Raw genomic sequence first — 20,334 nt, 5'->3', positions numbered from 1 at the left:
ATGTATGTAACAGTCAGACAGGTCAGTGGCTAAATGATAAATACAGGTGTGCGCTGTAGGTCACTGTTTTGGAGATAGTTGCAGTTATATTGTGTAATTAATTTCCAAATACTCCAAGAACAAGTTGTTTTTTGTTTTTATTGCAAATTTATTTGCATTATATCATTTAAATAATCATCAGAAAGACAAAGATTAGCTTGGCTTCACAATAAAAACTTGCCTAATGTATTCTTTTACTTTATACTTAAAAAGAATATATAAAATATACATACACTGCATCAATAGTGCTACACTGAGTTTTAGAAAAACAGCCTTATACAACTAAAATAAATCAAATGAGCAGGAAATGAAATATTAACTTTCTATTTTTTTCTTGACATTCAGATCAATTTAGAGTAAAATCAGATGCAACCTTTAATTGATGTGATTCTGTGAGAAAATTCAACACATCACATTGGACAGAAAAACATGTTATTCCCTGTTGCTGGTATTTCAGGAAGGACACTTGTACGTATTTGAATTGTACCTGAAACACTGTCTTATATTTCTACACACAACAAAATGAACAAGCTGCTTCAAACATCTCCAAAGTGAAATTTCTATGATTTCAGGAACATCTTTTTTAAATGTTCACGGTCTTCAGTGCAAACAACAGCATAAACACACAGGTGCACCTCTGCACCACCTCTAAACTAATAAACTAACAACCAGTGTCCAGCACAAAAGTTATCGCTAAGCCATTTAATTTTGTACAAATCCAGCTTTTTCTGAGTTTGTGTCTGACCAGATGCAGCTTTCTGAACCATCTTTTCAACGTCCTTATACTTACACTTATCACCACACTGTGTTTATGTGCTTAAAAAGAAATTATTTTTAACTAAAACCAATTCTGAACTATAATTTCACCAACTCATCTACACGGACATTTTATAGAGGGTATTATTAAAAGACAGAAATTCAAAATGTGTAATCTGTGATAAACTAGTTCCCCCCACAATAATAACACTGATGACGAGTCAGAAAGGCTGCAATGTTCTGATCAATGATGGAGCCTCTAGCTTCCAATCTTAAAATGTATTAAATATTATTCTGACTGTGTTAATCTGAATGGATCGATGTTAATCATTATGAATCTAAATGTTTTGATAAATGTCCTCTTGTTCTTCATAAAGGTCGACAGTTTGTTCAGCAAACATCTGTGTTACATATACATGATCATTTTCATCACCGCTGCTTTGTTCTTCGTCTGCTTCCACTTTTCTCTCTTTCTCATATGTTTCCTCTCTCTTCGCTCTTCCTGTTTGTTTGGTAAAATTCCTGTAGGTGTTCAGTGTCTCAACATTCATATAGATCCTCTCCTCGTCACTGACGTCATCTTCTTCATTACAGGTTTTTAGAGTCACTGAAACACAGCACAGCAGATTTTTCTGGACGTCATGATCAAAACAAAGCTGCTGATTCATGTAATACATTGTTTGTTTTGGTGAGCACTGACCTGTGGTGTGGATGTGGGCCTGCTGTGTTTGCCTCCTTCTCCTGAGCACCAGTAAGACCACCAACAAGACCAGCAGGAGCAACAGGACCACAGGAACTACAGACGAGACCAGCAGCATCCGAGGAACTAAGAGAGAAAAGGGTTTTGTCAAAAATGAAAGATAGAAAGTGGTTTTGTATTATTTATTGGCACTTCCTATTTCCTTTGTAATCATGGTTTTACATAGTAAGGAGGTTCTTGTTTGGCAAACGTGTGTTAATCAGAAATGAGTTTAAGACTAATTACAGACTTTTGATGAATCTACAGTCGTATGGAGTCTTTTATTTATTGTTTAGAATGACATTTGTATCTAACATGTTTGGACTGTTAGAGGGAGCTGAGCACCCACAGAAAACACAGGCAAAGGTGCTAAATGCAAACACAGTTAGCTCAGGTAACAAACACACACAAACCCCAAACTTTCTGTGAGACAACAGTGTTTATCACATCACCTGCCAGCATTTAATATGATCTTCATCAGTCTAATACTGCGTTGGATTAATCTTGTAAGACTCCGATATTGAAATCAAATAAATAATTTGTAAAGCATTAACGAAGTCTGGTTTATTACTTTTACTTGGCTACTATTTACCAGTTTAAAGATTTAAGCATGAACCTTTGCTGTAATGCAAAAGCAGTAAGGGATGAACGTGTCAAAAAGCTAGAAAAATGTACGATAATCCCCAAAAATCTCTTCACAAGACAGTGTCCTGAGTAATTATCAGCCCATTTTTAAACTGTCACTCTTTGTTAAAGTTTTAGAAAAAGTTGTTTTAAATCAACTCTTGTCTTTCCTAGATGAGAACAACATTTCGTCCTTTCTGTCAGGTTTCAGGGCCGTTCACAGTACTGAGTCTGCTCCTTTAAAATGACAAATGATTCTCTTCTTAATCCAGATTGTGTTGATTGTTATTACTGCTGCTTCTGAGTGCTGCTTTTGACAATGTTGATCATGAGTTGCTCACAGAGTGTTTGGATCGTTGTAGTTTAAGGTTTAGGTCTAAATGGGTTTAAAGCTTAACAAACACTGGACATTCTCAGTCAACATCAAAAAATACTCTGCATCAGCAGTTATGATCTCATTATTTGAAATTTGTTGGGGTTTTTTCTTTGCATATCTCTTTTCACTGCTATGCAGATGACTTACAATTATATTTACCTCAGATTTTGGAAATGTTTACTCTGTATCAAGGTTCAGTGACTGAATATTTTAAATCACAAAATTGAAGTTTCTCACGATTAGACAACGTTTTTTGTCTGTCCCTTAGCTGAGACCTAGAAGGTCAGTCTGGGCTAAGACTGTCCTTCTAGGACAGTACAATACATAAATTCAATAGTATACTTACATTTAATGATGACAGTAATGGGTGCTGTTGCAGTAGAACTGAATGTCCGTGTGGACACTGTGACTTCATACACACAGCTGTAGTTGCCTTGGTGTTCATACTCAGCTACAGGGAAACTAAAGGAGGCTGAGTTGTTGACTGCTGGCTCGCTGTCTGTGATGTTGGAGTCAGAGAAGATGAGAAAGAACCGTCCACTGGAAAATGTGGAGTTAATGGAGCATGTGAAGACAAAACTGTAACCCCTGGTGATCTCTGCACCTTCAGGACCCCAGACCAGACCTGCACCAGGAGAGGTCAGGGAGATGCTGGGTGTCTGCAGTCTCACTGGGGAATAAAAGGTACCAGGATTAAGAAGGAAGCAGAATCAAACACAACACTTAGTTTCTTGTTTATAAATGTAGTAGGTATGGAGCAGCATTAACATATTATTGTTATGCTGAATTTGATTTGATGAATGATCTTATAGGTCTTTGCAAACTCTGGATTTGATTCTTTCATTGCTAAACGCTCCACAGTCTCCAATAATTAACCTCTAATACTGTCCGATTGCTCCTTGCTACAGTGGGCTTTGAGAGCATTTTTGATAATGGCCAAAAAACATGAACCAGTAAAAATATCAGATAAATAAAGTGACTAAAAACTATATAGAGCAGCAGATTCCATCTTTAATACACTCTTTTTATATGTAACAATTAACTAAGTTTAAAGCTATGATTGAAAAACTCTTTCAATTAACTTTGTTACAGAGTTTTTTAAATAAAATCAAAGGATCTGTGATAAAAATGCAGTACTCTCTTATTCATGTCACTGTTATCTCGCTTTGTTCCAAGAGTTACTCCATACTTGTTTTTGTTTTTCTTACCAGTAACAGAGAGTCTGACAGAATCACTTAATGGGGAACTGAATTCACGACTTGAGCCTCTTTTCTTATACTGACACTGGTACAATCCCTCGTTATCAAAGTCCACGTTAGGAATTTTGAAGGTAGCAGAGTTTGTGTTGGAGGTTTGGCTCCTCCTGAATGAACCCTGAATTTGACTCAGAGTGAACGATCCACCTAAAACCTGAGTTGAGACTGAACATGTGATTTCAACAGTCTGACCCCAGGTCACCTCACCAAGAGGGTAAATGGAGATACGAGGTTTTGGAAACCTCACTGAAAAAATATCAACATATCAAAGCATTATCTCACCAGGTTACTGATTCTATTATTGAAAGAAGAGAATGAAACAAACAACTTGGCAAAGTGGATTTTTTTCTTACCAGTAACAGAGAGTCTGACAGGGGAAGAGCTGAACCTTCGACTTGTTTTCATGTACTGACACTCGTACAGTCCATCATGATCAAAGTTCACATTGTGAAGATTGAATGTAACAGAGCTCATAGAGGATGTTCGACTCTGGCTGAATGAGCCTGAAGTCTTCTGGAGGATAAAAGTTCCACCTGAGAACTTGTATGAAACTGAGCAAGTGATGCTGACGTCCTGACCCCAGGTGACCTCATTACTGTATAAGGAGATGGTGGGCTCTGGGAGGGTATCTAAAGAAATGATACAGTATTAGATAAGACAGGACACAGTCAAGATCTGATCAGATAATCTTAGTGGCTGATGGCTTAGCTGATACCATTTTATGTATGCAAATGAAAAACCTCAAATACTTGAGGGGCTTAAGTGGAAGCTTTTTTTTGACCCTGCTGCTCTTTGAATACAATTGTTGGAGGTTATTGCTGCTAAAAATGAAAGAGTTCACTTTTTTGGACAAGCACTGAAAATGCTGTGCTGCACACATTGCTGCCTGAAAGAAAAATGACTTTCTCTTAACTCCACATGAATTAGAAAATACTGTCAACATTTTTAGGATCTTAGGATGGCAAACTTTTTCAAGATAAAAAGTCTGTAAATTAGGCTTTAAGTGAAGTCTGAGCTCAAAGTTCTTCACAAGCCTTCAGTAAGAAACGTGTTAACATGGTATGTTTAATTATGCGAATCAGTTATCTCATTAAATATGCATTAAACTGCAAACATGTTCAACAGAAAGATTGAGTGTAATAAAACAGCACCTTTGAATATCTTTTCTGCGAAAGTAAAATATGATGGAATGAGAACTAACTAGAATCTAAGTATTGACAAGTACATGAACAAAACAGTTATTATAAAGTGATAAGACCATAAACACCATAGAAAAGTTTTCTTACCTGAACAGACGACTTCAGCATCCCGACCAAAGTTACAGGAATAACTAATAGAGCTGCTGTACCTACAATAATCTAGAGAAGTTTCACTTCCTGAACAGTCCACATTACTGCGGAAGAAATTTCCTGTACCTTGACCAAAGTAAGCATACCTACCGGCCTGCAGAGCTATCCCACAGTTCAGCTCTCTACAGGCCACCTCGGCATCTTTTAAGTCCCAGCCATTATCACACACTCTTCCATAGGAGTAAGAGTAAGAGTAAGAGTAAGAGTAAGAGTAAGAGTTATAGATTTCAACTCTTCCAGAGCACCGAGATCCAACTAATCTGATCCGACCTACCAGGAAAAAGAAAATATGAACTATATTGCAAAAATGGCTTTAAATTAAAAATGCACGTATGACAGGTTAGAACAGACTGACCTGCAGAAGGTGAAGGTGACACCACGAGATAAGCAACTATGGGAAAATGAAAACATGGAATATTATCAAGACATAAAGTTATTCAGTCTAAAAATAATTTAAGAAAAGTTGTTGTAAAGTTATCCAGACTGTCCCTGTGATAGATAAATAAAATCACTGAAAATTATGGAAAATCTGTTTTACCAAGAATCAGGAAATGAAGCGCTCTCTTCTCTCTGCCCTCCATGACTGAGAAGAAAGGCTGCTGCTTCATGTCATTTATGAGAACAGATGACAGAAACCTGAACTAAAACCTGTGGTTTACAAAAACACTTTGCACTGGTTATCCTTCTGAAACGCTTCTCCTTTTGATTTCTTTCTTTCTTTTTTTCTTACTTGAAAGTAACAGAGCACGAATACTGAACAACAAAAGCAAACTGCAGGACTCAAATAACACATTTACCAGTTCTGGACTTGAAAATACATACAAACCTTTTCCTTTATATGCACCTGATTTATTTATGTACATCAGTGTGAATGTATGTGCATCAAAACTTCTGAGGTATCATGTGTAAGAAAATTGAATGTTGGCATTACTCTCTCTGCCTGAAAAAAGAAAAAAAAAAATAGAAAATGAAAAAATTACAAAAAACATAAAAAATAAAAGACACAGTAACAGAGCTCTAATCTACGGTGTAATTAATCAATCATTTCTAAAAACTAATAAGAACATTTTATCCTGATGTTTTCTAGCAATTCTTGAGCATTTTACTTCATTTTATTTTCTATCCTCCACCAGCCTCCCAGGTCTGAGCTTTACATGTTGCAGCTGGTAAGTTGAAACCCAACTCTTCCTCTTCTTTTTAATAAACTAAATGACTGAAAACAACACGTGTTTCCATATAATAAACACTCATAACTAAAACGTGATCTTTAATTCATTAAAGGGTTTGATAACATTTTTGCTTCTGTATATTCAGGAAAATGTCAAAGAAGTAAAGACGATCAGTGTTGGTTTTTCACAGAAAGTTCACAGACAGGAGGTGGTTCAGTGCCAGGAAAGGAGAAGCTAGTGGTTAAAGTTTCACAGTGCAGCTGCTTTAGTGTGCACGTGTATATGAATGTGTATATACTTTTATGTATCTGGCTAACGATGCTGCAAGATGACCAACTGAATTTCTGTTGACCATAGATGGACACATATGCATCTGTACACTCAGACACACTTATAGTAAATATGATGACACTTTACAAAAGTAAAGACACAGTTCATGAAATACAAGTCGACAACACGAGTTCCTCCATAGGGTAGCTGGGCAAAGCCAGTGAGGAACTCAGTCGAGCCAGCTCAGGTTGTCATGTCATGGGTCTTAGAAACAGAATTTTGAGTTTTGTGGAAATATGGATTATTATTATTTTTTACTGTTATTGTAGTTTTATGATTTGTGCTTCTGGTTCCTCTTTATGTTAGAGTATTTAGCCTGTATTTGTCACGATCCTGGGTTGTTTGATCCAGAGTTTTGAGTTTTCATATATTTTGATGCTTTATGGTTTATGGTCAAGTTCATTTACTTATCTTAAGCTCCTACGTTGCCCTGTTATATTTCATTGTTTATTAGATTCCCCTCGTGTCTTCACCCCCTGTGTTTAAGTCTCCTTCACCCTTCATCTGTTTCAGTGATGTCTTTGTCTCCTGTCCCCTCCTCTTGTTTACAAGTTCCCCTGTGACCTGTTCCATCTGTCATGTGTGTTTCCCCCCACACATTACGTTCTGTTTGTGCTTAGTTATGTCCATGTCTCATCTCCAGTCCCCTTTCCCCTCTGTGTGTAGTTACAGTGTGCGTGTTCCTCATCGGTTCATTTCTGCGTTTCCTATGTTGTCAAGCTCATGTTGTCATGTCTGCTTCCCATTGTGTTTCCATGTTCAGTGTGTGTTCAATTTCACTTCCCCTGTGGCGTCACTATGTTCATTCGTATCAGCTGTTTCCTCATGTGTTTCCACTCCCCCTGATCACCTCCTGTGTGTATTTATCCTCTGTGTTTTCATTCATTTCATGTCCAAGCGTCTGCTACGTCATGACATGTTTCCAGGTCTTCATGTATGCATGCCCAGTTGTCATGTTTAGGGTATTTCATGTTTTCCCGATTTTAGATTATTGTTTAGCTTTGAATTGATTTCACGCTTTTGTTTTGGGCTGTTAAAACCTGCCTTTAATAAACGTCTCGCTTTCTGTTAACATTGAGTTTTGTTCTCGCATGTCTGCCCTTGGGTCCTACTCCTCACTCCACACAGTCAGCTTCCATTAACTGTGACTGTATTGTCCATATTCCTCTTTGTTTGTTGTTTAATATGACTCCCCTGTGTCCTCTGTATATGTTTAGTCTGTCTTTTGGGTTTAGTATTACGGGCTCTCTCTTGGTTTGGGTTCTTTGTTTTTCTTTAGTTAGCCTTACAAATAGTTTACTATTTGTAAGAGTTGTAACCTTAGTTAAGTACCTTGTGTTTTTTGAGGTTTAGATGTCTTTATTTTCTTTCTTCTTTAATTGTTTTTTTGTTTTGTTTTGTTGAGTTTGTTCTCTTTTGTATTCCTTGAAATACTGAGTCTTCATTTTTTTTGTTGGTTTCAGTCACTGATGACTTGTAAAGTTGTGTTAGTTAGTTCCCTCTGTGTTCAATTTCTCGCTGTCTTTCACTGTTTTCTTGTCTCTGTCTTTGTGTGTGGTGTCTCTGGACACTCTACATCAGTGTCTCCTGTACTCCTCCCTTTAAGTTTCCCCAAATGGGAGGAGACCATTGGACTGACTTGAATCACTCCATTATACTCATTTCCATGTTACACAGCCCAATAACGTTTTTGTCTTACTTTACTCCAGTTCACAGGAGTTAATCTCCAAGCCTCGAGGGCCGGTGTCCTGAAACGTTTCCATGTGTCCCTCTTGCAACACCCCTGAATACAATTAGTATGTCGTCAGTAAGACTCTATAGAACCTCGCTGCATGCTGAGGTGGCATTTCAGCCATTTGAATAATGTCACAGCAGCTCATGAGGGAATGAACGTGCAATAAAAGTAGATTTAGAAGTACTTCTTTTTTTTTCTTTTTTTTTTAAACTTACACTTTTATTTAAATTTAGTTGAGTAGGGTTAGGGGTTGCCGCCTCGGCATCCAGTAATGACCTACAGATTTTATGCAGGTGTGTTGCAGCAGGGACACATGGAAAGGTTTCAGGACAGTGGCCCTTGAGGACTGGAGTTTGAGACCCATGCTCTAGTTCACAGGTGTCGAACTGCAGTCCTCGAGGGCCGGTGTCCTGCAGGTTTTAGATGTGTCCTTGATCCAACACAGCTGATTTAAATGACTAAATGACCTCCTCAACATGTCTTGAAGTTCTCCAGAGGTCTGGTAATGAACTAATTGAATGATTCAGGCGTGTTGACCCAGGGTGAGATTTAAAACCTGCAGCACACCGGCCCTCAAGTTCGACATCCCTGCTATCGTTAGACAGCTGTCATTGCACATTAACTTTCATTGTTTAGGAATGCAAAATTTTAAATAGGTTTTGTTAACACTGTAAACAGAACAAACTCTTTTTTTTATTAACTCACTATTACTGGGACAGTCTATCAATTTTCATCACATTTCACAAAGCATTGGCACTTTTTCAAAATTAGTTTGGAAATATTAGAAATTTGTCAGGTAGGAAAATAGTTTAAAAAAAATACTTATTAAATCAGTCTAAGAGTAATACATATATAATATCGTTAGACATCATCTTCTCACCAGAGTTGCCCGTGATTGGATGGATCGCTCGTCCTTTTGTTCATATTGACTTTTTGTGTTACAATTACAAACCCACTCAGTTATGTAATCTAAAAAGCGAGAATGCTTGTGACCTCTCTGGAGCGCTTGAAGAGGGAACACGTGAAACACTCCTGACATGTGACTTTGGAGCATTGTTAGATGACACTTAATGTATTTATCACTAGCAGGGTTCAGTTTCTTTAGCCCCACCCAGGACTGATTACTGCCACATCTGCTCTCAATCAAGAAATCACTTAAATAGGACCTGCCTGACAAAGCGGAGCAGACATCATTCCATGATCCAAGGAAATTCAGGAACAAATGAAAAATAAAGTAATTGAGATCTCACAGTCTGGAGTCCAGCGAACCACAGTGAGCGCCACTTTGTTTGTTTGTTTTTCTAGTTGCCAAACCGAAGTCTTTCTAACTCAGGATGACTTGGCCTGAAAAAAAGGGGTGTGCCATCACTCAGTTTGGGAGAGCAATCTTTATTAGGAGATTTGAAGAATGTTGTTGTCACTTGTTACTTGCTCAAAAGGGCTGCAAGCAGAATAATTTTGATAAATATCTTCTTGTTCTCTACAAAGGTCCACAGTTTGTTCATCAAATGACCGAGTTACAAATACATGATCATTTTCATCACTACTGCTTTGATCTTCATCTGCTTTTCTTCTCTCTTTCTCTGCTCCTCCTGTTTGTTCAGTGTGATTTCTTTGGTGTTCAGTCTCTCAGAATCCATATCTTTTGTCACTGACGTCATCATCTTCATCACAGATTGTTAGAGTCACTGAAAGACAAAAGAGCAGATTTCTGTCATGTGGACATCATATTCAAAACAAAGCTGTTGTTTTTTCATGTAATATATTGTTTGTTCTGGTGAGCACAGACTTCTGGTGTGGATGTAGCCCAGCTGTGTTTGCCTCCTTCTCCTGAGCACCAGGAAGACCACCAACAAGACCAGCAGGAGCAACAGGACCACAGTAACTGCAGACAAGACCAGCCGCATCCAAGGAACTAAGAGAGAAAAGGTTTTTGTCAAATATGCAAGATAGAAAGTGGTTCTGCATGAGTTATTGTTGTCCCTGCATCTTTGACTCAGGGTTTTGGGGATGTTTTGGTTTTCTCTACTTTTTTATTTTTGATTATCTTTGAATCGTTCTTATTGGTGTATCTATGTATGCTTTATCTACCTAAGCCTGATACAGGATTAGGGTAACGGTTTACATTCAAGCTCCACTACCTTCTATTTATTGTATTATGTTTACTTTCCTTGTGCTTATGAATTTCTTGTTATCTGTGCCTTAAGTTCCCCATTTTAGGTAATGCTTTAGTTTATTAACCCCTGTTTACGTTCCTGTTCTGGTCCTTCTATCTTGTCTTCTAATGTTATAATCTTTGTTTTATCTATTTTTCCAATTCAGTAAAAGGACTAGATGTTACAATCTCTGATAATGCATTGCTTTAAATGAAGAGAATCTTGAGGGATGGCTGTTATGAGGAAAGGCAGCCCAGGAACTGCGATGCTGCAATGACAGGACGATCTGACTTGAGCTTCAGCGTTTGTGCAATTTGCAACAGATTGTGTGATGCAGACTTTTCAATTTTCAATTCTGCTCCTGAAAGTGAAACTCTTACAACTACATATCCCTTTAGCTAACCCACCAAGAAAAAAAGCAATGGAAATTTTTTTTGTTTGCATTTCTTTTTTGTTTGTTTGTTTGTTTGGTTTTTTGCCTGTCCCGTTTGGTTTTGTTTGTCTGAAGGCCAACAAAGATACCCAACGGATTTACTTTACCAAGTGGATCATCACGGCTTTGCCATATTGGTCCAATTGATCAACTTTTGTTGTTATTGTCATTAATTTTATTTTATTTTTATTTTCAGTTGTTACAGATGGGACAGACATGGCTGGGGGATAGGAAAAGGAGAAAGAGAAAACAAGCAAAAAAGAAAGCAGCATAGTAAACACAACACCATCTCATTAATCCAGCTAAGTGTAAATAACAGTAAATACTAAATAATGATTGTTGTTGTGCAGCACGCAGGACCGACAGCGCACAATGTGCTTTGAGGTATCAGCCAAGGAAGATGTGGTTTGTGTCTATGAACAGTTAACACCCATGTGTACACCTGTGTGCACACCTGTGTGGATCAGTGCGCTTGTATTCAAAAGGTTTCTCCGTGTAATGAGCTGCTAGAGGGTGTGGGGAGCCATAGCCCCGTCCCCCAGGGCATGAAGCAGGCATGGAGGAGATCCAGGCCCCAGACTTCCAGAGGCCCCAGAGTGCAAGAGCCCAAGGAGGACCACTGGTTTGCATTTCTTATTGACTTGGGTCAGTAACAGCCACAATCAATATTTTTTTAAGACCCTATAGTTTTTAAAAACTGCCATCACCAGTGTGTGCAAAGCGCTTTGGGGTCCTTAGGGACTAGTAAAGCGCTATATAAATACAGGCCATTTTAAAATATTGATCTCTACCAAATAGTTGAGATGTCACTTAATGGTTTACCTATGAAATGTAATGTTAATACAAGTACAGTAGAAAATACAGTTGAAAAAAGTCAATTCTGTCCATATGCTACTTATTTGCAGGGATGAGTGATGAGCATGAAATGGTGATCTTTGCGTTGGACTCTTTGCTACATCCTATAACAGATGAAAGACGCATGAACCCACAGGCATTGCTTAGAAGGCTGACATATTTGTTGTCAAACCTTTTTACTGCAATCAGAGCTTCTTCAGACCTCCATGGCCCTTCTTCATTAGGTCTTTGCCTGCCATCAGGGGAGCTCCACCCAGCGCAGTTTGGTCATAGAGTACCAGTGCACCTGACACCCAAGGAGGAGTGCAACTTCTGGACCAAGCTGAAACTTGTGAAGAGCTGTGGTTCTTTTATGGGTTTGCACAATGTTTTGTACAACTTTGGCTTCTAGAGGAAGCTTCTGTTCCTCTACACTGAGGGAAGCATTGAAGAATGTGGATCTGCCTTACAGCAGCAAGTTATCGATAATCCAGATGAACTTGGCAGAACAATTTAAAACCCCACTCAAACAGTTTGTTGGCAATATATTGGCGGAGAGTGGCAGCCCTTGTGGCTTCATGTGAGACCATGACCTCAAACACACTGTGCTTGAAAGTGGATGGTATCAGGAGACACCACTCACGAATCTACCACTGGAGCATGTGGTTATGAGCCATTCAATTGTTCAGCGCCCATCTAGTACTTGTAAAGTATACAATTATGATTTTGACAACTTAGTAATATTAAGTTACCAGCTAGTGTAATTTAGTTAAAAGGTAATTAGTTGTGATATTTGTAATTTTCACATGTTACTCTTGATTTTTACCATATTATTCTTTTTAATTTTGTAACTTTCTGAGTTTTCCATATTAACTCATAAAGTTACAAAAATTACTTACTGTGGAAATTCTTTCAGCATATTCTTGCTATGCTAACACTTAAAGTGATTTATCAACAGCAATGGATAAACAAAATGGGTCCAGATGTGTTTATTTTATGGCAAATAATACATTTAATAACATTTAGGTTAATGTTAGCATTAGCACCATAAAGTGACAAATTTTGAGCACAAAAAATGATTACACATTAAGAATTTTTTTTTATGTTATCAAGTCACATAAATCTGTTCAGTAAGTCCTCTAACACTATCACATATCCAAAACATTATACCTTCCTACCTTAGTTTAATCAAAAACACTCAAAATATGTTAGGTGGTTTTTTGGTTTCTCACTTCCTGGTTGGGAGAGGGATAAGAAGAACCAACCATTTACATTCACAGTGACATCTGGTGGATTATTTCAGCACTGCATACCTTAACTAAGTAGTAGAGATGGCTCAGTTAGTTGGAGTGAAGTTCGGCACTCTTCTTATTGAAATATAAATGTGCTCGACCATTTGGTTGAGCAGGTTGCCATAAGGCCAGCTGCAAAAATACTCCTGTTCACAATTTTCAGTTACAAAACACTGAGCCTCTTTAGTAATTCCAGCAGCTCATTAGGCTTTCTTAAAGTCAGCAAAGAGGCACAGAAAAGAAGATCAGACACCAGCGAAGGAGGATACGAAGGACAGACGCAACAACATTGTCATCCCCTATGTAGCCGGTGTATCAGAGAAACTCAGGAGAGTTTTCTCCAAGCATGACATTCCGGTGCATTTCAGACCCAGCAACACGCTCAGACAAAAACTGGCTCACCCAAAAGACAAAACTCCAAAACACAGACTTAACAATGTGGTGTATGCTGTACAGTGCAGCGAGGAATGCTCAGACCTCTACATTGGAGAGACCAAACAGCCACTTCACAAACGAATGGCACAACATAGAAGAGCCACCTCCACAGGACAAGACTCACCAGTCCATCTGCATCTTAAGGATAAAGGACACTCTTTCGAGGATGCCAACGTTCACATTTTGGACAGAGAGGACAGATGGTTTGAAAGAGGAGTGAAAGAAGCCATCTATGTCCACTGTGAGCGACCATCTTTGAACAGAGGCGGTGGTTTACGACACCAACTCTCTGCCATCTATAATCCAGTTTTGAGATCCCTTCCCAGACGCCTTAACGCTCACTCACATCCTGGGCCATCCGACCTCAGGAATTCGCATGATAAGGTGGGGCCAGGTTTCACAATGAACACACCCGAAACTCTGGCTGATTGGGACCCACACCCAGTTTCACAACTTGGCTCAGGCGATTAGAGGATCATCAGGGGGTCCTTTGGTCCCTCTGTGGGGGGTCACTCCCACTAGGTTTATATCTGGGACTCTCCACCATTTGACCTTAGAACTGAAGAAGCTTCTCGGATGAGAGGTGAAACGTCTTCAAGCAACTTAAAGAAATACTAGACTATCTCTTTACCCTCTCATTTCCCCCAAAGTTGTTATAGTTCACTTAAACTAACTAAATAATAAAACTTGATGTGAAAAATGAAAATTTCATTTCAAAAGACTACCTGACAGAAGCCTTGATAAGAGCTGTACCATCTAATTGCAATGTAATGCAGGCAAATAAAACTTTTCTTTTTACTTATTGTTATTGTTTCTTCAAAAAGCTCTATAGTTGACAGTTATTGTGTAGATTAATAATTACTTTTTTGAATTGTCTACTACAGGTTTTTGACTGAGCTTCTTGGAAAGTAAAAGAGAGCTGCCTTGAGCTCTGAAAATGTGAACAGGCTAGTTTGTCTAAGTAACTGGCTGAAAGAGATGGACAGTAAATGAGCATGGCGGTACTGTGAGTCCAGAGGATTTGTTATTTTTGCACTAAAATGTTCGATGATCACACTATTTTAGCCTAATGTACAAAATAATTTTGGCTAAGGTTCCTCTGAGTTTAAAGGTGAAGCTGGTCAAATAACCAATACCATTTTGAAAATGTACTTGAAGCACTTTATTTTTAGGTCTGCCCAATTTTGTCCAGAGACTTTTTTTTTCTGTGATTTAAATTGAAATGCAGTTTAAAGACTTTTTTCGGGAATTAAAAGAGCTCGAGTTTACAATGTTCATGCCCATGTCTAATATTTAATTCTGTCTCCCACTATTAAAAATAAAAAAAACTAAGCTCTTGAAATAAATCAAAAATAACTGAAATTAAAAGACCCGATTTTTTTTTTTTTTGGTATTGTTTGTTTGGTAAACTTTCAAACAGAGAAAATCCATAAGGGAAAAATAGGGAATAGAGTGGCCAGTGTGCACAATATGTTGTTCTAATTTTTAATACAGAAATTCAATAGTATACTTACATTTAATGATGACAGTAATGGGTGCTGTTGCAGTAGAACTCAATGTCCGTGTGGACACTGTGACATACACACAGCTGTAGTTGCCTTGGTGTTCATACTCAGCTACAGGGAAACTAAAGGAGGCTGCGTTGTTGACTGCTGGCTTGCTGTCTAGGATGTTGGAGTCAGAGAAGAAGAGGATGAAACGTCCACTGGAAAAACTGGAGTTAATGGAGCAGGTGAAGACAAAACTGTAACCCCTGGTGATCTCTGCACCTTCAGGACCCCAGACCAGACCTGCACCAGGAGAGGTCAGGGAGATGCTGGGTATCTGCAGTCTCACTGGGGAATAAAAGGTACCAGGATTAAGAAGGGAGCAGAATCAAACACAACACTTAGTTTCTTGTTTACACATTTAGCAGTTATGGACCAGCATTAACATTTTTTGTTATGCTTCTTATGATTTAATGAATGAATATTCACTCTTTTAGGTCTTTGCAAACTCTAAATTTGATTCTTTCATTGCTAAACGCTCCACAGTCTCCAATAACTAACCTCTAATACTGTCCGATTGCTCCTTGCTACAGTGGGCTTTGAGAGCATTTTTGATAATGGCCTAAAATAAAGAAAGCAGTAAAAATATCAGATAAATAAAGTGACTAAAAACTATAAAGTAAACATGTTTGTCTTTAATACATTGTTTTTATATACAACAATTAACTAAGTTTAAAGCTACGATTGAAAAACTCTTTCAGTAACTTTGTTACAGTTTTTTTTTTTTTAAATCAAAGGACCAATGATGAAAATGAAAATGCAGTAATCTCTTATTTTACGTCACTGTTATTCGTATCCGCTTTGTTCCAAGAGTTACTCCATACTTGTATTTGTTATTTTTAACCAGCAACAGAGAGTCTGACCGAATCACTTAATGGGGAACTGAATTCACGACTTGAGCCTCTTTTCTTATACTGACACTGCTACAATCCCTCATTATCAAAATTCACGTTAGGAATATTAAAGGTAGCAGAGTTTGTGTTGGAGGTTTAATCCGATTACTTTTTTTAAGTAATGAGTAAAGTAAGGGATTACTATTGCAAAAACGGTAATTAGATTACCGTTACTTTCCCGTAGGAACGCTGCATTACTGCGTTACTAAAACCATGGTCGTGTCCAAATTCATGGGCTGCATCCTCCTGAGGACCCGGCCTTCGCGGTCTATGTGGGCCGGGTCCTCAGGAGGTCGGGTAGGCCGGAAGTAAACAGCCGTGGAATTGGACGGTCTAGCCTCGGTGTCTCGGTGGAGTTTAATAAACTCGGCCGCCTGCTCCTTGTTATCTAAAATATAACAGGACACTGGAGTAAATTCTCGACCATCTCACACTTCTGTTTAATCAGTTTTCTGTTTGATGTTTGTTCAGCTGTGTGAAAACCAAGGAGGAACCCACCCGAGGGATTAATAAAGTTTTATTTTATCTAATTTAATCTAATAACTTTAATCTCAGCCAAACCGATTTACTCACGAACAAATAAAACACTGAAAAAAGCCAAACAAGAACATTTTTAGGTTGTCTAAGTGACTTATATATTACGTTTAACCTGAGTAGTGAAAGTCCGCGGTGATCTGAAAATGATGTGCTGGGAGTTGTGCCGTTCTCAGCGGCTTCAGTGACCCCCGAGCTCCCGGCTAGCTATCGAGCTGGTGGGTAAGAGACGTCTCCGAAAATGTTGAAGCACTTTTGCAAATATGCGATATCTTGATAAACTGAGCAGATATTTGAAGTTTACACAGCTACTTTCTCGCCTGAAAATATGTTAAAAGTTTATTTTAGAATAGAATTAGAATAGAATTAAACTTTATTGTCATTGCACATGCACAGGTACAGGGCAACGAAATGCAGTTTGCATCCATCCAGAAGTGCTTTAGTGATATAGATATATTACAATATATATTAGCAATAATATAGATATGTGAGTATATTACAGAAATGGGTCTATTATGGTATGTTATAATGTACACGGTATGAAGTATGTTGTGAATATTCTTTTTGTGACCCAGAAAGATTAATAAGAGTAATTTTAAAACTTAGTAGCGGCCGCCATTGTTGGAAACTGGAATTGGCTGGGCCGCGCTATGAATTCTGGGATGTGGTGGGCCACGAAGGACACACCCGACCCATCCTTCAAATTCGGGGAAAAGGAGGACGCATTTGTCGGCTGCATTTGAATTTGGACAGCCTTCGGCGCATCGCTGTGACGTAATCGGTCTACAAATGCGCCCTCAGGAGGATGCAGCCCATGAATTTGGACACTGTCACTACCTGATCCGTACTGGAAACCCGATCGGTACCCCGCATGCGCAAATCTTACGTCACTTCCTCTCTTTGCCAACATTGCAACATTCAATATATTTGAATGATACGGTTAGCTTTCAGTTAGCTCCTAGCATTTCTCAACAGCTCTGCCTCCTTTTCGACTGCCCGGGACATTTAAACAATGGATAATCCGTATACAAAGAAATTCATGCTTTTCTCCTCAACAGAGAGCGTTCCCCGATTGAACAACAGCGCCGTAAAATAAGAAGAATGACAGGTGAAATTAGAGCAAAAGGACCGCTAGGTCTTTGATGTTATTTATTTTCTGCTGTGTTTTACTTGCATCTATTTGAAAGAGTGAGTGTAAACACAGAAAAAATATTTTATGTGCTGGAATGTGCAGAAAATAGGTTTAAATATTAAACAAATTTCTTCCAGTCAGAGAATGTTGCATATAATTACATTTTTGCTTGATGCATAAAGTTAAAAGATTAAAACTAATAAAACAAGTTTTAAAAACAGACTTTTCCATTTGATTACATTTTGTATGATGGATGATGCAGAAAAAGTAGAATTGGGCTGAAAGATCTATTGCTTTATTACCTCTTCAGGTTGTAAATCGTGTTTTTAAAAAGTAACTAAGTAATTAATTACTTTTGAAAATAAGTAATCAGTAAAGTAACGGGATTACTTTTTTGGGGAAGTAATCAGTAATTAATTACTGATTACTTTTATTCAAGTAACTTGACCAACACTGCTCGTGAATGAACCCTGAATTTGACTCAGAGTGAACGATCCACCTAAAACCTGAGTTGAGACTGAACATGTGATTTCAACAGTCTGACCCCAGGTCACCTCACCAACAGGGCAAATGGAGATACGAGGTTTTGGAAACCTCACTGAAAAAATATCAACATATGAAAGCATTATCTCACCAGGTTACTGATTCTATTATTGAAAGAAGAGAATGAAACAAACAACTTGGCAAAGTGGATTTTTTTTCTTACCAGTGAGTCCGACAGGAGAAGAGCTGAACCTTCGACTTATTTTCATGTACTGACACTGGTACAGTCCATCATGATCAAAGTTCACATTTTGAAGATTGAATGTAACAGAGCTTGTAGAGGATGGTTTAGTCTGACTGAATGAGCCTGAAGTCTTCTGGAGGATAAAAGTTCCACCTGAGAGCTTATCTGAGACTGAGCAATTGATTCTGACGTCCTGACCCCAGGTGACCTCATTACTGTACAAGGAGATGGTGGGCTCAGGGAGGGTATCTAAAAAAAAGAAAAAAAAAAGATGTAGTATTAGATAAAACAGGACACAGTCGAGTTCAGATCAGATAATATTAGTGGCTACGATATTGGCTAATGGCTTAGCTGATACCGTTTTGTGTCTGCAAATGACAAATCTCTGCAGCTAAATACCAGACCACTGTTTTTTTTTCATGTTGTATCTGATTTAGTGTCTGCTGGCAGTTATGTGCAGTACTGTTACTGCTGGTTATGGTTACACTATCTCCAGCCTCTCGTATACACACAGAAAAATGAGGCAGGTGTGCTCTCTCCTCAATACCACAATAATCTGTACTGCCTCCTTCTCTTCTCCAATACACTGCGACCTCTTGGTTTCTCTCCCTGGACATCTTCGACATATGATCAATGACCATTAAGTCAAATTATAAAGAAAAAACATCAGATAAACACTCACTGAAACTGATCATGAGCTATAACAGTGTAGAGCAGGCTGGTAATGGTTTAAACTTCTCTGATTAGTTACTGGCACTAATTTTACAGACTTTAACTGCTCTTTTCATTCTCTCATCTCATATTTCCTTTTTCTCACAATATCTTGAGGGGGATAGACAGAAACTTTTTTGACCTTGCTTCTATCTTATGAATGTTTCAGGTTATTGCTGCTAAAGGAGGTTTTTAAATTAGAGTGCACACATTGTAATGATGCTTTTAAAAAAAGTAAGATAAGCAAAATATGATGGAATGAGAACAAACTAGAATCTAAGTTTTAACTAATACATGAAAAAACCCAGTTGTGACACCACCACAGACTTTTGGAACAGTTTTCTTACCTGAACAGACCACACCAGCGTCTTCACTATGGCTACAGTCGTGTGTCCTAAGTCCTCTGTGACGACAATCATCTAGAGAAGTTTCACTTCCTGAACAGTCCACATCATCAAGCATGATAGTCCCTGTACCTTGACCAAAGTAAGCAGACCCAAGAGCCTCCAGTGCTATCCCACAGTTCAGCTCTCTACAGACCACCTCAGCATCTTTTACGTCCCAGCCATCATCACACACTGTTCCCCAGGAGGTGTAACGGTAACGGTAAGAGTAAGAGTAGGAGTAGGAGTTATAGTAAGACTTATAGATTTCAACCCTTCCAGAGCACCGAGTGGACCCATTTCCAGCTAATCTGAGCAGACCTAGGAGGAAAAAGACAATATGAACTATATTGCAAAAATGGCTTTAAATTGAAAATGTAAGTATGACAGGTTAGAACAGACTGACCTGCAGAAGGTGAAGGTGACACCACGAGATAAACAACTATGGAAAAATTAAACCATGGAATGTTATCAAGACATAAAGTTATTCAGTCTAAAAATAATTTAAGAAAAGTTGTAAAGTTATCCAGACTGTCTCTGTGATAAAGAAAAGTATTAAACATTATGGAAAATCTGTTTTACCGAAGATCAAGAAGTGCAGCGCTCTCTTCTCTCTGCCCTCCATGACTGAGAAGAAAGGCTGCTGCTTCGTGTCATTTATGAGAACAGATGACAGAAACCTGAACTAAAACCTGTGGTTTACAAAAGCACTTTGCACTGGTTATCCTTCTGAAACACTTCTCCTTTTGATTTCTTTTTTTTTTCTTACATGAAGTAACAGAGCACTAATACTGAACAACTCTGAAATTTAGAGCACCAAAAGAAACTGCAGCACTCAAACAACACATTTAATAATAATAATAATGGATTGCATTTATATAGCG

At 38.2% G+C, this 20,334-nt stretch overlaps 2 protein-coding genes across 3 annotated transcripts; both read right to left on the bottom strand.

Moving 5' to 3' along the window:
• Positions 1 to 167: 167 nt before the first annotated feature.
• On the bottom strand, positions 168 to 5,765 carry LOC120715662 (deleted in malignant brain tumors 1 protein-like). 2 transcript variants are annotated; one of them, XM_040002746.1, is made up of 8 exons: positions 5,678 to 5,765; positions 5,495 to 5,530; positions 5,077 to 5,409; positions 4,144 to 4,419; positions 3,743 to 4,036; positions 2,881 to 3,204; positions 1,496 to 1,621; positions 168 to 1,402 (listed from the first exon to the last, which is right to left on the bottom strand). In XM_040002746.1, the coding sequence occupies exons 1-8, from the start codon at positions 5,745 to 5,747 to the stop codon at positions 1,134 to 1,136; spliced, it is 1,728 nt and encodes a 575-aa protein (XP_039858680.1). In that variant the 5' UTR covers positions 5,748 to 5,765; the 3' UTR covers positions 168 to 1,133. The 2 variants fall into 2 exon arrangements, with proteins under 2 accessions (XP_039858680.1, XP_039858681.1); XM_040002747.1 differs by lacking the exon at positions 3,743 to 4,036 and having other exon boundaries at positions 5,678 to 5,764.
• Positions 5,766 to 9,055: 3,290 nt separating this feature from the next.
• LOC120715666 (deleted in malignant brain tumors 1 protein-like) lies at positions 9,056 to 20,093 on the bottom strand. Its single transcript, XM_040002755.1, has 7 exons — positions 20,033 to 20,093; positions 19,857 to 19,892; positions 19,415 to 19,771; positions 18,336 to 18,605; positions 15,038 to 15,358; positions 10,163 to 10,288; positions 9,056 to 10,061 (listed from the first exon to the last, which is right to left on the bottom strand). Exons 1-7 carry the CDS (start codon positions 20,073 to 20,075, stop codon positions 10,003 to 10,005), a joined length of 1,212 nt encoding a protein of 403 aa, XP_039858689.1. The 5' UTR covers positions 20,076 to 20,093; the 3' UTR covers positions 9,056 to 10,002.
• Positions 20,094 to 20,334: the final 241 nt, after the last annotated feature.

Source organism: Simochromis diagramma, unplaced genomic scaffold, assembly GCF_900408965.1.
Source record: "Simochromis diagramma unplaced genomic scaffold, fSimDia1.1 OVJJ01000451.1, whole genome shotgun sequence".
In the NCBI taxonomy this organism is placed as follows: domain Eukaryota; kingdom Metazoa; phylum Chordata; class Actinopteri; order Cichliformes; family Cichlidae; genus Simochromis; species Simochromis diagramma.
Note: the sequence above shows the minus strand (reverse complement) of the source record. Positions and strands in the feature narration are given on the sequence as shown.